This window comes from Rhinatrema bivittatum, chromosome 1 (assembly GCF_901001135.1).
Source record: "Rhinatrema bivittatum chromosome 1, aRhiBiv1.1, whole genome shotgun sequence".
Lineage (NCBI taxonomy): Eukaryota > Metazoa > Chordata > Amphibia > Gymnophiona > Rhinatrematidae > Rhinatrema > Rhinatrema bivittatum.
This window is the reverse complement of record NC_042615.1, coordinates 508,181,550-508,194,862: the sequence shown is the minus strand read 5'-3', so window position 1 is coordinate 508,194,862 and position 13,313 is coordinate 508,181,550. Positions and strand designations below refer to the sequence as shown.

Genomic DNA, 13,313 nt, shown 5'->3' with positions numbered 1-13,313 from the left:
CAGGACCACCAAAGGTGAAAGAACGTCCCCACTGCTCCACAACCTTTCCAGCAAGTGTCCGGAACACCCTCAAAAATATGATGTAGCCGGGCTGGTGTGTAATGCCACCTATACAATAATTTGTAACCGTTTTCAACTAGTGCAGCGGATATAAGGCCTTTCCCCATGGAAGAGTAAACTGTGTCCCAGAAATCTTCCCTCTGCGGTCCCCCCAAATCTCTCTCCCAGGCCACCGTAAAAGAAGGGGGCGATCGTAACTCCCTATTAAGTAGTTTATATATTCTGGAGAGTAATCTAGGGATTTTATCAGCTACTTTACAATAAATTTCAAAAAGGGACACTGAAGATTGCAGATCTTGCTTCAACCCAGAGTCCCGGCCATAAGCTAACACCTGTAAGTAGCGATACCGTTCAACTGGTTCTAAGCCATACCGGTCCTGGAGAGTTTCAAAGGGCACCCAGGAGTTATTTTCCCACAACTGAGCCCAAGAGGTGATCCCCTTCTCGATCCATACCTTATAGACATGGGACGCCCGTCCCCCCAGAAAGTCAGCGTGATAAAAAGGCTTGGAATTTATGGATCCATACCTGGTTCCCATAAGAACCTGTCGCCAACGGTGCCAAACCAAAAAAGTATTCTGTACCGATGGCGGGACGGTTGCAAAGTCAGGCCATTCTTTCCTGGGCCTCCAAACCAGAGCCGCAAGGGGACGCAAACCCACCACTGCTTGTTCCAGCGTTACCCATGGTTTACTCCCATCCTTCCTGTGCCAGTCTGGTATGGCTCTGAGTTGGGCAGCGGCATGGTACCAAATCAAGTTGGGGATAGCCAAACCCCCATGCAACTTCGGGCGATATAGCACAGATCGTGCCACTCTTGGTTGTTTACCCTGCCAAATAAATTTCATAAGACGCCTTTGCCATTTAACTAAGCTAGCAGGTGGGATAGCTACCGGTAATGTTTGAAATAGGTAGCAAAATCTAGGGAGAATATTCATTTTAAATGCAGCTATCCGCCCCATCCACGAGATGTGATAACGACTCCATTCTTCAAGTTCCTTATACAGTTTAGCTACCATCGGGGGATAGTTGATACTGTAGATATCCCTATGGGCCCCAATATAAACCCCCAGGTATTTAATCTTTTCCTTAGCCCAGCGGAACCTGAAGGTCCCCTGAAGCTGTTGAACCTCGCCAGCTGCCAGCGTAACATTGAGTATCTCCGTTTTATCCCAATTGAGCGAATATCCCGAAATCTGACTAAAGGTTTTGATAATATCTACAATTCTCGGCAGCGAAACCATGGGGTTAGACAGTGTCAAAATCACGTCATCCGCAAACATAGCCAATTTGGAAGAGAAATGGCCTACTGTCACACCCGTTACCCCTGGATCTTCTCTAATCTTCTGTGCAAGGGGTTCAATAAAGATAGCAAACAATAATGGGGACAAGGGGCACCCCTGCCTCGTGCCCCGGCCAACTGGAAAAAAGGACGAATATCCCCCATTGACTTTTATACACGCCCGAGGACCATTATAATGTGCTTTAATCCAAGTGAGGAAAGAGTGTCCAAATCCGAACCTCTCCAGGGTTTGAAAAAGAAAAGGCCAGTGAACCAAATCAAAGGCCTTTTCCGCATCCATAGCCATTAGCAAAAAGGGAAGCTTCTGCCGTTTAACCCACCACAGGGAGTCTAAAATCTTTCTCACATTATCAGAGGCCATGCGCCCGGGAATGAAGCCCGCTTGGTCTGGATGTATTAAGCGGGCAATATAATTATTAAGCCGGTTCGCCAAAATTTTTGCTAGAATCTTAAGGTCTAAATTTAACAGCGATATCGGCCAATAAGACCCACATTTTGTGGCATCCCGGCCTGGCTTTGCTATGACCGTGATCCCCGCCACGTTTGTATGTGGGGAAAAACAAGCTCCCGATCGGAGAGCATTAAACATCTGGGTAAGAGGCCTTGTTAATTCGTTGTTAAAACTATGATAGAAGCGGGCAGTAAAGCCATCCAACCCAGGAGATTTATTGGCCTTCAATTGTTTAATCACAGCGGAAACTTCCATAGGCGAAATCTCAGCGTCTAACGCTTTACAATGATCCTCAGATAAGCGTGGCAAGGATATACTATCTAAAAAAGCTGCAATATCTGATCCCTCTATATCCGTCCTTCCCGTATACAAAGTAGAATAAAATTGGAAAAAACATTGTCTGATACCCTCGTTAGTAGTCACGGGAGTCCCCTGGTCATCCCGAAGTTTAGTAATGAGATTTTGCATACGTTTAGCTCGTAATTTAGCAGCTAAGAGCTTCCCCGCTCTATTACCCCCCTCGAAATAAGTTTGCTCCACCCTAGCCATGTCATAAGCAATTTTAGCAGCGTCTAGGGAGGCAATCTGAGTACGGCAACTCTCTATCTGACGCAAAACCTCAGCTGTGGGGTTCTGCTTATGCAACTGTTCCAACCTCCCAAGAGTGGAACAAAGAGACGCTCTCTCCCGCAGTGCTGTCTGTTTAACAAAAGTGGCCCGAGCTATGAGCTTACCCCTTACAACCGCCTTCAGGCAATCCCATAGAACTACTGGTGAGATTTCTGGGGTGTCATTCAATTGGAGGTATTCAATGATAGCCTGTCGGCATTGGTCCTGGAAGGCAGCATCCTCTAATAAGCTATCGTTCATTCTCCAAAACCTCTGTCCTCTATCATATTTGGGAAAAAATATTTCCACCCCCGTTGGAGCATGATCCGACCACGTCAACACTCCAACATGAGCCTTGGCTACCCGATTAATCAACCCCTTATCCGTAAAGATGTAGTCAATTCTGGTATATAAGTTATGCGGTCTAGAGTAGAAGGTATATTCCCGTTTTGCAGGATTAGAAAATCGCCAGGTATCTACTAGCTGTAGATGGCGTACTAGGGCTAGTAAGCTACTCCTATCTCTCTTACTAACTGAGCCACGCCCCACAGACGTATCCAATTCTGGATTAATGGGTATATTACAATCTCCTGCGAGGATAAGGTGACCCTCTAAGTGGGATTGAACCTGCAAAAGTAAACTATCATAAAATTGCGCTTGTTGCACATTGGGAGCATAAATATTAACAATTGTAAACCTTTCCCCCGCAATCAGTATATTAAGCAATAGAAAACGTCCTTCCGGATCGGAGATACAGTTTTGGAGATCGAAGACAAAGTCCTTATGGAACAGCACGCCCACTCCCGAATATTTAGAGGATCTCGAGGCGGCAGACCAGAATTGCTGGGGGTAGAAAGGTGAACGCATCGTGCTCATATTTGCTCCTCAGGTGTGTTTCCTGGACCATAGCAATGGCAGTACAATTCCGCTGTAGATCTTTAAATAGCAGCTGACGTTTATATGGGGAATTCAATCCCTTAACATTAAGGGACAGTAAGTTAAAAGATGTCATGATTCCTCGGCAAAGAGTTCCCCAAGCGCACAATCAGCGCCAGTAGCACAGTCCCATACTGAGTCCAGAGTGGCAGCATCAATTGCAGGTGGCCCTTTGCAAATGCCTTGCTTGAGGCGTACAGATAAACCCCAACCCCCAACCCCTCTCATTCCCCCCCCCCCCCCAACAGGAGATCATAAACTTCGATCTCGAGTCCCAGCTTAGGAGGCATGGTGCAGCAGATCTCCTGCTGCCTCCCCCGACCGGGAATCCATAAAACAAAACTAGAGTTTGAAGATAATCAGCCATCCAGTGCCATATCAGGCCATTCGTCAAATGAAACTGACGTGTGAGGGCCTTCAATCAATCACGCGGGGTTCAGAGGTGCAGGCTCCGGATCCGGTGTGCGCCTGAGCCGTTTGCCCCCTTTGCCCGCTCTCTGCCAACGGGGTTCATCCTTCCGGGTATTAGTAGGGGATACTGGTGCCTGCTGATCCGGAACTGGTAGTCCCGCTTCCTTTAGGCAATTCACAGCTTCCCGCCAAGACTGCGCTTTATAGGACTTGCCCTGGACTGTAAAAGTTAAACCAAACGGGAATAACCAGCGATATCGAATGAGTTCTTTATTTAAGATCACAGTAACCGGTCGAAACTCACTCCGCTTCCTGAGCGTCAAGGGAGAGAGAGATCAGCAAAAACTTGGATCTCATGGCCATCCATTTGCAGTTTCCCTTTTTGCCACGCTGCTATGTAAATTTTTTCCTTCACCGCGTACTCATGAAAACATACAATGATATCCTTAACCCGGTTGGCGATCTTGGGACCCAGCGCCCGGTGCGCCCTTTCAATTTTCACTTCAAGTGTGGGTGAACTCTCACTGACGGTCCCTTCTCCTCCTGCCTGCAAAAGCTCCCCACATAGAGCCTTAATCATCTGAGTGCAATCTGAATACTCAGGAGTGTCTGGGATACCCCGAAACCGTAGGTTCACTCGTCTATGTCTATTTTCCAGGTCCTCCAGTTTATCAGATAATTGTGAGATATCCTGTGACATGTTTATATTGGCTTGTTTGAGTTGTTGCAGGGAATCCGTTTGCGCCTCTGTTAAGGTTTCGTACTCAAAAATCCGGCGGCTCATATCGTTAACTTCTTCCCGCATATCGCCGACCACCACCCGAATCTCTTTTTTAAAAGATTGTAGGTCATGCCTCAATTCCCTGAACCACACCCGAAACTCACCCCTGGTCGGGATTTCAGCATCGGGCAGAGCCTCCAGACCTTCCGTCTCGCCGGAATCCAAGCTTTCAGCTGCGGCCGCCATTTTGGATGGGTCAGCCGAGCGGTCCCGATTTACTTTTTTGTATGAAAACTGTTGAAGGTCTTGACCTTTACTCCTGCACGACATGGGATGTGTATGCGTGGTCGAAATGCGGTGCGATGAGATAAAAATAAGCGCTGGATGGCCTGAATTAATAGGGATTCCCGTCGGATCGGTCAGGAGCTGCGGATTAAGCGGCCGCTCGCTCTGCTGACGTCATCAGCCTCCCCCAAGCTTTTGTTTTGCCTATGTTCTTTTCAAGGCCACATGCGCCTTCTCTTTTCTTTTGTGCGCCACATGCGCACAAAAGAGAAGGCCCTTCATTCAGAACTATAAACGGGCCTGGCCTATTACCTGAGGAGACCCCAATTACAATGCCTTGCTTCTTGATTGTTCAAATACTCTGATCCTAACAGACTGGGTGTGGCTGTTGCCAACCATACTTTTGTTCAGTTGGCTAGTGGACTGTATTGTGCAGTGCTGTGTGTGGGCTGGCCTTCAAATGTATTTATTTATTTATTTATTTGTTTGGTTTTATATACCATCATTCGGTGTAGCCATCACAACGGTTTACAAGATTCAAACAGTATGCAGATAATTAAACATTGTTGATCATTGTAAAAATAACAGTGGGAGGGATGAAGGGAAGGGGGTGGGGAAAAGGAAGAGATGGAAATAAAGGGAAAGGAGGATGGTAATGGTATTGAGATTTATTCATATTAGATGCGGATTCTTAGTGTTTTTTATAAGTTCATATTGGTATGATTATGGTTGATGCCGGTTGTTTCTGTTTCTTGCGAGGGTTTGATTGGTGGTATTGATTGTAGTTAGATTGTTGATTTAGCTGATCGTTAATATAGACTTTGTGGAAAAGCAAAGTTTTTAGATCTTTCTTGAATGTTTTGATGTTAGTTTGTGTTCTCAAATAAGGTGGTAAGGAGTTCCATCTTTTTGGGCAGGTGATGGAGAATGCTCTATTTCTTGTGGTTGATAGGTGGACATCTTTGATGGGAGGAATCATTAGACGAGATGTGTTATTTGATTAAAGTTTCCTGTGGGTATTTTGTGGAGTGATTTTTAAACCTGTTTGATTTTTATGATTGGAGTGTACTAATTTGTGTATGATGGTCAAAATCTTATATTCACTTCTAGATTTAATAGGAAGCCAGTGTAGTGAAGTTAGTATGGGGGTGATATGATTGTTCTTTTTTTTTTTCCAGTTAGTATTCTAGCTGCTGAGTTCTGTAGAATCTGCAGAGGTTTGATGGTGTTATACGGAAGGCCAATCAGTAGGGAATTGCAGTAGTCTACGGTTGAAAAAATTATTAGTTGCAGAACAGTTCTAAAGTCTAACGAGTTTAGGAAAGGTTTTATACATCTTAGGATTAGGAGTTTGTGATATCCTTCTTTGATTTTGGTTGTTATGTGGTTATTGTAGGATAGGTTTTGTCAATAATTACTCCAAGGTTTCTGGCATGAGTGACAGGGGATATTGGGTTAATTTGATTAGTAGCTCAATATCCCCTATCACTCATGCCAGAAACCTTGGAGTAATTTCGGTTTTGTCAATGTTGATTATGAGTCTTAATTTTGTAAGGAGTTGTCTGAGTCAAGTAGAATAGATGTTTCTTTGTATGTTTCATCAATGGAGTTTTTGATGGGAATTAGAAGTTGTATCTAGTCTGTGTAGAGGAAGTGGGTGATTTGAAAATTATTTAGTAGTTGGCAAATGGGTAAAAGGTATATATTGAATAGAGTAGCAGATAATGCTGAGCCTTGTGGAACTCCAATCGTGAGATTAATTTTTTTAGAGATGTTATTGTTGAAAGATACTTGGTAGTTTCTGTTGGAAAGATAGGAAGTGAACCATTGTAGAGTAGTGTCAGCTAAACCAATTTCTGTCAAACGTTCTAGAAGTATTTGATGGTTTACTGTATCAAATGCAGCGGAAAGGTCGAGGAGTATAAGTAGGTATTGTTTTCCATTGTCGAATCCTCTTAGTATAGTGTCATTTAATGAAAGAAGGAGAGTCTCAGTGTTGAGGTTCTTTCTGAATCCATATTGGTTTGGGGATAAAATGTTTTGTTTCAAGGTATTCATGAAGTTGGGAATGAACTACTTTTTCAATGAGTTTGGCTATGAAGGGTAGGTTAGAAATTGGGCGGTAGTTTGTTAGATTCTTTTGGGTCAAGGTTATTCTTTTTTAGTATAGGTTTGATTATTGCTGATTTGAGGCAATTTGGGTAACTTCCTTCAGTAAGAGATAGGTTTACGATCTTGGTGATTGTTTTTGTTATAGTGGGTTCAATTGCCTTGAGGCTAGTTATGTGGATACTATATAGAGGGTGAATTGCGGGATTCATTTTCTTGATTGATTGAATCTGGATGGTGGAGGTGGTGTCAAAGTTTGTCCATTTTGACTTTACGTTTGTGCTGAAACATATGGGTTGGGTGTTGTCGACGAAGTCAGATTGAATTAAATTTAATATTTTATTGTTAAAGAATTCAGCAAAATCATCGCTTTTGTGTGAGGTGCAAATATTTTTCTGGGTTGTCTTTGTGAGGTATTGAACTATTGAGAAGAGCATTCTGGGGTTGTGATGAAATTTGTTGAATTTTTTTGAGAAGTATTCTTTCTTAGCATTGTTGATGATGGATTTATATTGTGCTAGGTGAATTCGGTATTTGTTACTATAGAGCGTGTATTAACTAGTATGAATGAAAATTGAATATAATTTGAGAATTGGATGTATGTGCTGTTTGAGATGTTTGGAAGTTGCTGTTTTTTTTAATATCGAGGATTAGAAGGCAAGTGATTCCATTGCCTTGGTTGCTTTATTGGGAGTGTGGTTATTTTATTATGATTTTGGAGCTTAATTGTTGCGTCCATAATTGTTAATTGAAAATTCTAATTGTTAAACAGTCTCTTATGAGAGTGATAAGTGGAGATTAGTAGCAAGGAAGGATTTCTGCGGTATATAGTTGAAATGTGATTTGTCAGCATTGACTAATGTTATCTGAACAGTGTCCAGTTGAGGGGGTAAAAGGGAGCGCTGAATGGGCAGCGCGAAGGGGCGCGCAAAGGGGCCTGCTCCTTTGGACGCGCTCCTTCGGCACGCGACACACTGCGCGCGGCACCTGGGGTGAGTGATTATTTGAATATCTGTCGAGGCTCATCAAATGAGAGCCATAGGTACATCAGTAACTCACCTAATAGCCATTTCAGTTGAAGATAATTGCAAAGCTGCAACTTGGTCATCAGTTCACACCTTCGGCAGTCTTTCGGCAAGCAGTTTTGCACAACCTGTTCACCCACTAGTTCGCTCTCCGTGAGAGATCTGAGCTATTTATTCTGGAACTACTCCATTTGCAACCCTCCGCTTGGGAATCCCCATGTATCATGGCTAATTCAGCCTTACTTGTCAACAGAGAAAGCAAGTTTGATTACCATAAATGGGGTACTCGGTAGACAGAATAAATTAGCCATGCTTACTATCCACCTGCCTCCCTAGAGTTTACTACCTAGCTAAAGCTAAGTGCTGCAATCAATAGAGGGTCACATGAGATAAGACGGGTGGAAACTCCCACATGTACTCAGAGCAAATATGTCATGGCTAATTCATACTGCTGTCTATGGAGAGTTCTGTTTATGGTAAGCAAACTTGCTCTTCTTATTCAGTTTGTTTCTCTGATGTTTATGGGGGGTCTACCTGGTTCCTCCCTGGAAATCCTCCCTGACACCTACATATCTGTAAGGGGAAGTCAAGGATTGATTATGGAGGTGTGAGGTATAGAGGGAAGATAGGCTGAGGAAGAAAAATGGGCAGGGGATTGGAGGAACAGCAGGGACACAGGTACCTTCTCTGAAATCTGGAGCCCTTTGAAGGATGTTCAGAGAGCGACAGGAGCTGGAATGTAGGCTAGCAGCTATTCCCATTTACTCACTGCCTCTCTGGCTGCCTTTGGGGCCGATGCAATAATTTTCACGGAAAGCGGGCGCTGACTTTTCAGCGCCCGCTTTCTTAATGCACGCATGGCGCCCGCAAGGGGGGTGCCATGCAATAGGCAAATTAGGGGGTCGTGCTAGGTTGCACGACCTTAGCGCCTCCTTGCTAATGCGACCCCACGGTGGCTGCCGGTTATGAAGACAGACGCCGGTGAACTCGGCGTCTGTTTTCATAACCAGCCGTCTGCCAGTAATAAAAACGGATGCCGAGTTTATCGGCGGCTGTTTTCATTACTGGCAGACGGCCATTAGGGTATGGATTAGCGCCTATTTATCCCACGTCCGACAGCAGGTTAAACAGTGCACTCGTGTGAGCGCACTGTATTGCATCGGCCCCTTTGTCTCTGTGTCTCTTGCCTCTTTTCCATCATCTCTCTATCCTCTCTTTTACTCTTTGCATTGTCTCTCTCCTTCCATCTCTTATCTATTTGTTTTTCTCCCTCAGAGATGCAAGGCATCAAGGACCAAGCTGCTGACTGTTTCCACAGAGGGCTAGGATAGAATAAAGGTTTAACCCTCACCTTGGTTTCATTTCTGATTATATTTCTGTATAGAAATAAAGGTTGTTAAAATAAAAACAAATATAAGGTGATACCCTTTTAGAGGACTAGCTTTTGGGAGCTCAGGTCAGAATAGCATGATCAAAAGATGACATTACCAGACTATATAAGTGAATCATAAAAAGCTTTCCATTGAAAGTGTGAGGGGAGGGATTGATAGATGATCAGAAAGTGACAGGCAGTGTAATTTTATGTCTCATGAGTTAAGAAACTTAGGTCTTTGAGTTCTTTCTTGTTTGTTTCAAACTTTCTGATCATTTTAACATCAAAAGTCTTACGTTCCTGGATTGTGTTACATTTTCCTTTAATTATTCCGATCATAAGGTCATTGATGCAGTGGTCAGGTTCCGAAAGTACTCCCCCAGGGAGTTGTTACCCTGGTCTTCTCTGTGGTGTCTTCATCTTCTGTCTGTCCAAATTGACTCTTTCCTTTAATGTCTGGCCTGTCTCACCAATGTAGCATGCTGCTTCACATTTTCTGCATTGAATGAGACACTATGGGGCCGATGCAATCAATGTACGCAGAAAGTGGGCACTGAACAGTCAGCGCCCGCTTTCTTAATGCGCCCCCAGCCATGCAATATTTAAATTAGGGGGTTGCGTTAGCAAGGAAGGCAGTAGGGTCACATGCTCGCATCGATATTAAGTAGGAGGCAGTACAGAAAAGCAGTTTTTTCTGCTTTTCTGTACTAGTTTAAGGAGCACTCAGCAATTAACGCCTGCTCCAGGCAGGCATTAATTTCTGATCGCTAAATGTGCGTCCTAGACGCACTTTTTTTTTTTTTTTCATCAGGAGTGAATGCTTAATAGCTTCATTTACATGCATTTGCATGTGATGAGCACTATTAGATTCACTCCGAATTGGCCACATGTTGTAGAGGTGCTAATCCCCTTATTGCATAAGGGGATTAATTAGCGCCTACACAACCCGCGTCCAACTGAGCGCACTGTATTGCATCGGCCCCTGTATTAGAAGAGGATCATGAGTTAGGATTCTCTTAAGCTGAATATCTTTCCAATGTGGGTTATTGTGGGGTCCTGTGATATGTGTTGGCGTAGCTTGCAGTGTAGTGTGATTCTTTACCAAGGGTATGTGCTGGTTTCTTCTTTCTTAGTTTCTGTTAAAAGCTTGCCTTTTATTTATTTTTGTTTAAGATGAGGTGGTTGCTTGAAAAACAGTACCAGTGGAACAAGGGATATTTCTTTAAGTGCCTCCTTCTCCAGGAGTAGTGGCTGTAGGCCTTTTATGATTTTTCCTAGTTTTTTTCAGCTCTGGGTTGTATGTAAGTACATGAGGTATGCACGCTGTGGTTTTCCTTTTTTTCTACTGCAGTAGATTTGTCCTGGGTGTTTTAAGTTGAGATGCAGTCTTTTTGGAGATGATTTTGGGTTTAGAGCCTTTCTATTTGTAGGATTGAATCAGGACTTTGAAGTGTCTGGCCCTGTCTTTTGGATCAAAGCTAATCAAGAAATGTATTAAACTAGACTAATAAATAGGTATATATATTTTTTGTTAACCTTTATTTCTGTACATTCAAGTGGATTAACACAGTAGGTGCACTACTTTATCCATTTTTCTGTAGTAAGGGTAACATGGTAGGCACTTGCATATGTGAAGGGCATGCAGGGTCTGGGGGTATAAGGGAAAGAGTTAACATTTCTTATCACATGTTGTCACTAAACTGACGGAACAGAAGAGTCAAGATCGGAACCCAGGAGTCCAGGCTTCCTCCAAGGCTCTAGCCTTTCTAATACTGCTTCTACCCATATTGGCAGAGCTGTGCTTCTTTTACCCTACTCCCAAATGACTTCAGCCCACAGTTTCCATTAGCTTTGTTACGCTCTTAACAAAGCAGCAATTAAGTCAGAGTGGCGCCGTCATTCATCATCGGTTGCACAATTAATGTACTCTGCCTTGTTCAGTTTACCTCTCCATCCCCAGCCTAATTGGAAAGGTGGGGTGACTGCTGATGGAAGGTACCAGAGACGGCAAGAGGATATAAATGTTTTCTTCAAGAAACTTATCATCTGACTTCTTCATGTCTGGTCTAAAGTTAGCAAAACCCCCCATCTCTGAGCTTAACCTATTCCCATCTGGCAAGGTGAAGCATAGCATTGTGAGAAAACACCACATGCTCTCTCTCTTCCCTTTATCTGATACCCCTCCACTTTACTTTTATCCCCTCCTCCAAAAAGGAAGAGTTAATGCTTTCAGTAACTAAATCAAATTTCAGATCTAGTTATGTAATCCATTCATGGCCAAAAACCATCACTTTGCAATTAGGCTAATTAGGGTGTAAAAAAAATCACCATGCTCTCATTCTCCCCTCCCATAATCTAATATCTGTCTCTGTTAAATGAGCAGCATGGGAGAAAGGCAGGAACAAGTGATAATTAAGGGACCAATTAATGCAGCTTTCTGATATTGGCCTCTATGGAAATGATTGATTGTGGATTGTTCTTGGCTGTGGGGTGAGCATGTCATAATTGTTGGTTGTTCTCTCTTTCAACTTTAGAATGCGAGAATGGGCTCGAAGAGAAGCAGAGAGAGTGGTGAAGCAGCGAGAGGCCTTGGGACTACCCCTCATTGAAGAGAACTATTATGACCCAAGTAAAATCATCCTGCCTGCTGATTCTGAGGATAATTAAGGCTACACCTCTCCACTCCTCTAGATGGATGAACTAGCCTTCGACCGGTCTTGTGTGCTCTTTCTTAGGACTGTTTTTGTGAGAGGGAGTGTCCAGCTGAGGCATCCCTTGCTATGTATGAATGATGTAAATCAATAAAAATTGTTCTATTATATTTTTTGAGGAGTTCCTTCCACCTCAGGAGACGGTTGAATTGGTAAGCAGGAAGATGATTGGGCAGGATAGAAAAAAAAACAGATGGTTGCACAGATGGTTGGATGAGAGCCAGGGTTACAGACTACTATGGATGAAATGGGGAGATTAAGTTGTTGGCTGATACTGATGGTAGTGTGGATGGTTAATAAAGCTAATTTAAAAAGAAGCAAGATTGTAGGTGTGTGAGGGTGTGGATGGTACAGAGATTGCAGCGGGTGAGATTTGAAGTAGGGTTGTGAATGGGTAGATATATTTCTTGTGTAGGTGATCCCTATAAGACATGGTTGGATTGTTGATTAGTATATAAGAAAAGCTCAGCTGTATGAAGGAACCAGCTGCAGTTAAAAGGGACAGATAGGTAATGTATAATAGAAGAGATACCAGTGATGTAGGGATGGATGACTAGGTGTGTAGATGTCAACCCTTTTCTCCCAGACTCTTATCTAATCTATTGTGAGGCAAACTGCTCCCTGGAGACTCCCTTTAATGTACTAACATGGGAGTTAGCAATGCATGGCTCTGCCAGGGAGTGATGAGGACTGCACACATAGTGTAGGGAATGGTGAGGGCCGCAAAGACAAAGTAGCATCAGTAGCCTATACTGTTGTGAGATGGTATGCGGGCATTCTGGGGCTGAAGGGTAAGGAGGCAGCATCATGGGCCCATGCAGGCCAAAAGAAGGGACGGGACCCATTCAGGCTAATGGGAAGGAGGTAACATCTGACTGAAAATGGGATTAAAGAGATAGCTGAGGATGGGGTTTGAAAGACACTGCTAGGAAATAGGGTTTGAGAGAAACATCTGGGAATGAGGGGAAGTTGATAGAGACAGACTGCGAAGGATGGGGTGGAGAACGGATTAGTGAGTGAGTAGTACTAATTGAGGATGAGGTGATTACATGAGTGTCCCGATTTCTTTTACAAGAGGGCTGGAGAATGACAATAAAAAAAAGAGAGATGAACACTGAGATTTTCATAAGTGGACTGAGTCTTATGCATTTATATCTGGTTCAACCAGACTCCTGCTAAGCTTCCCTTACAAAGAAAAACTCTCTAACAATAAGAAAACAAATGTAGAAAGACATTTTGTGAACTAACTAAATTAATTAATTAACGGCTTTATGCAAAGTATCCAGCTGGTAAGGCAGAAAAAAAGTCATAGCAAAGCTA

General features: G+C 43.4%; 1 protein-coding gene across 1 annotated transcript in view; it reads left to right on the top strand.

Annotated features, from left to right (window-relative positions):
* Positions 1–12,103, top strand: part of LOC115096497 (NADH dehydrogenase [ubiquinone] 1 beta subcomplex subunit 11, mitochondrial-like) — a 132,545-nt gene extending 120,442 nt beyond the window's left edge. Inside the window, exon 3 of the mRNA XM_029611188.1 lies at positions 11,817–12,103. Coding sequence (XP_029467048.1) covers positions 11,817–11,949 — 133 coding nt within the window. The 3' untranslated portion in view covers positions 11,950–12,103. The remainder of the gene's footprint in view (positions 1–11,816) is intronic.
* Positions 12,104–13,313: the final 1,210 nt, after the last annotated feature.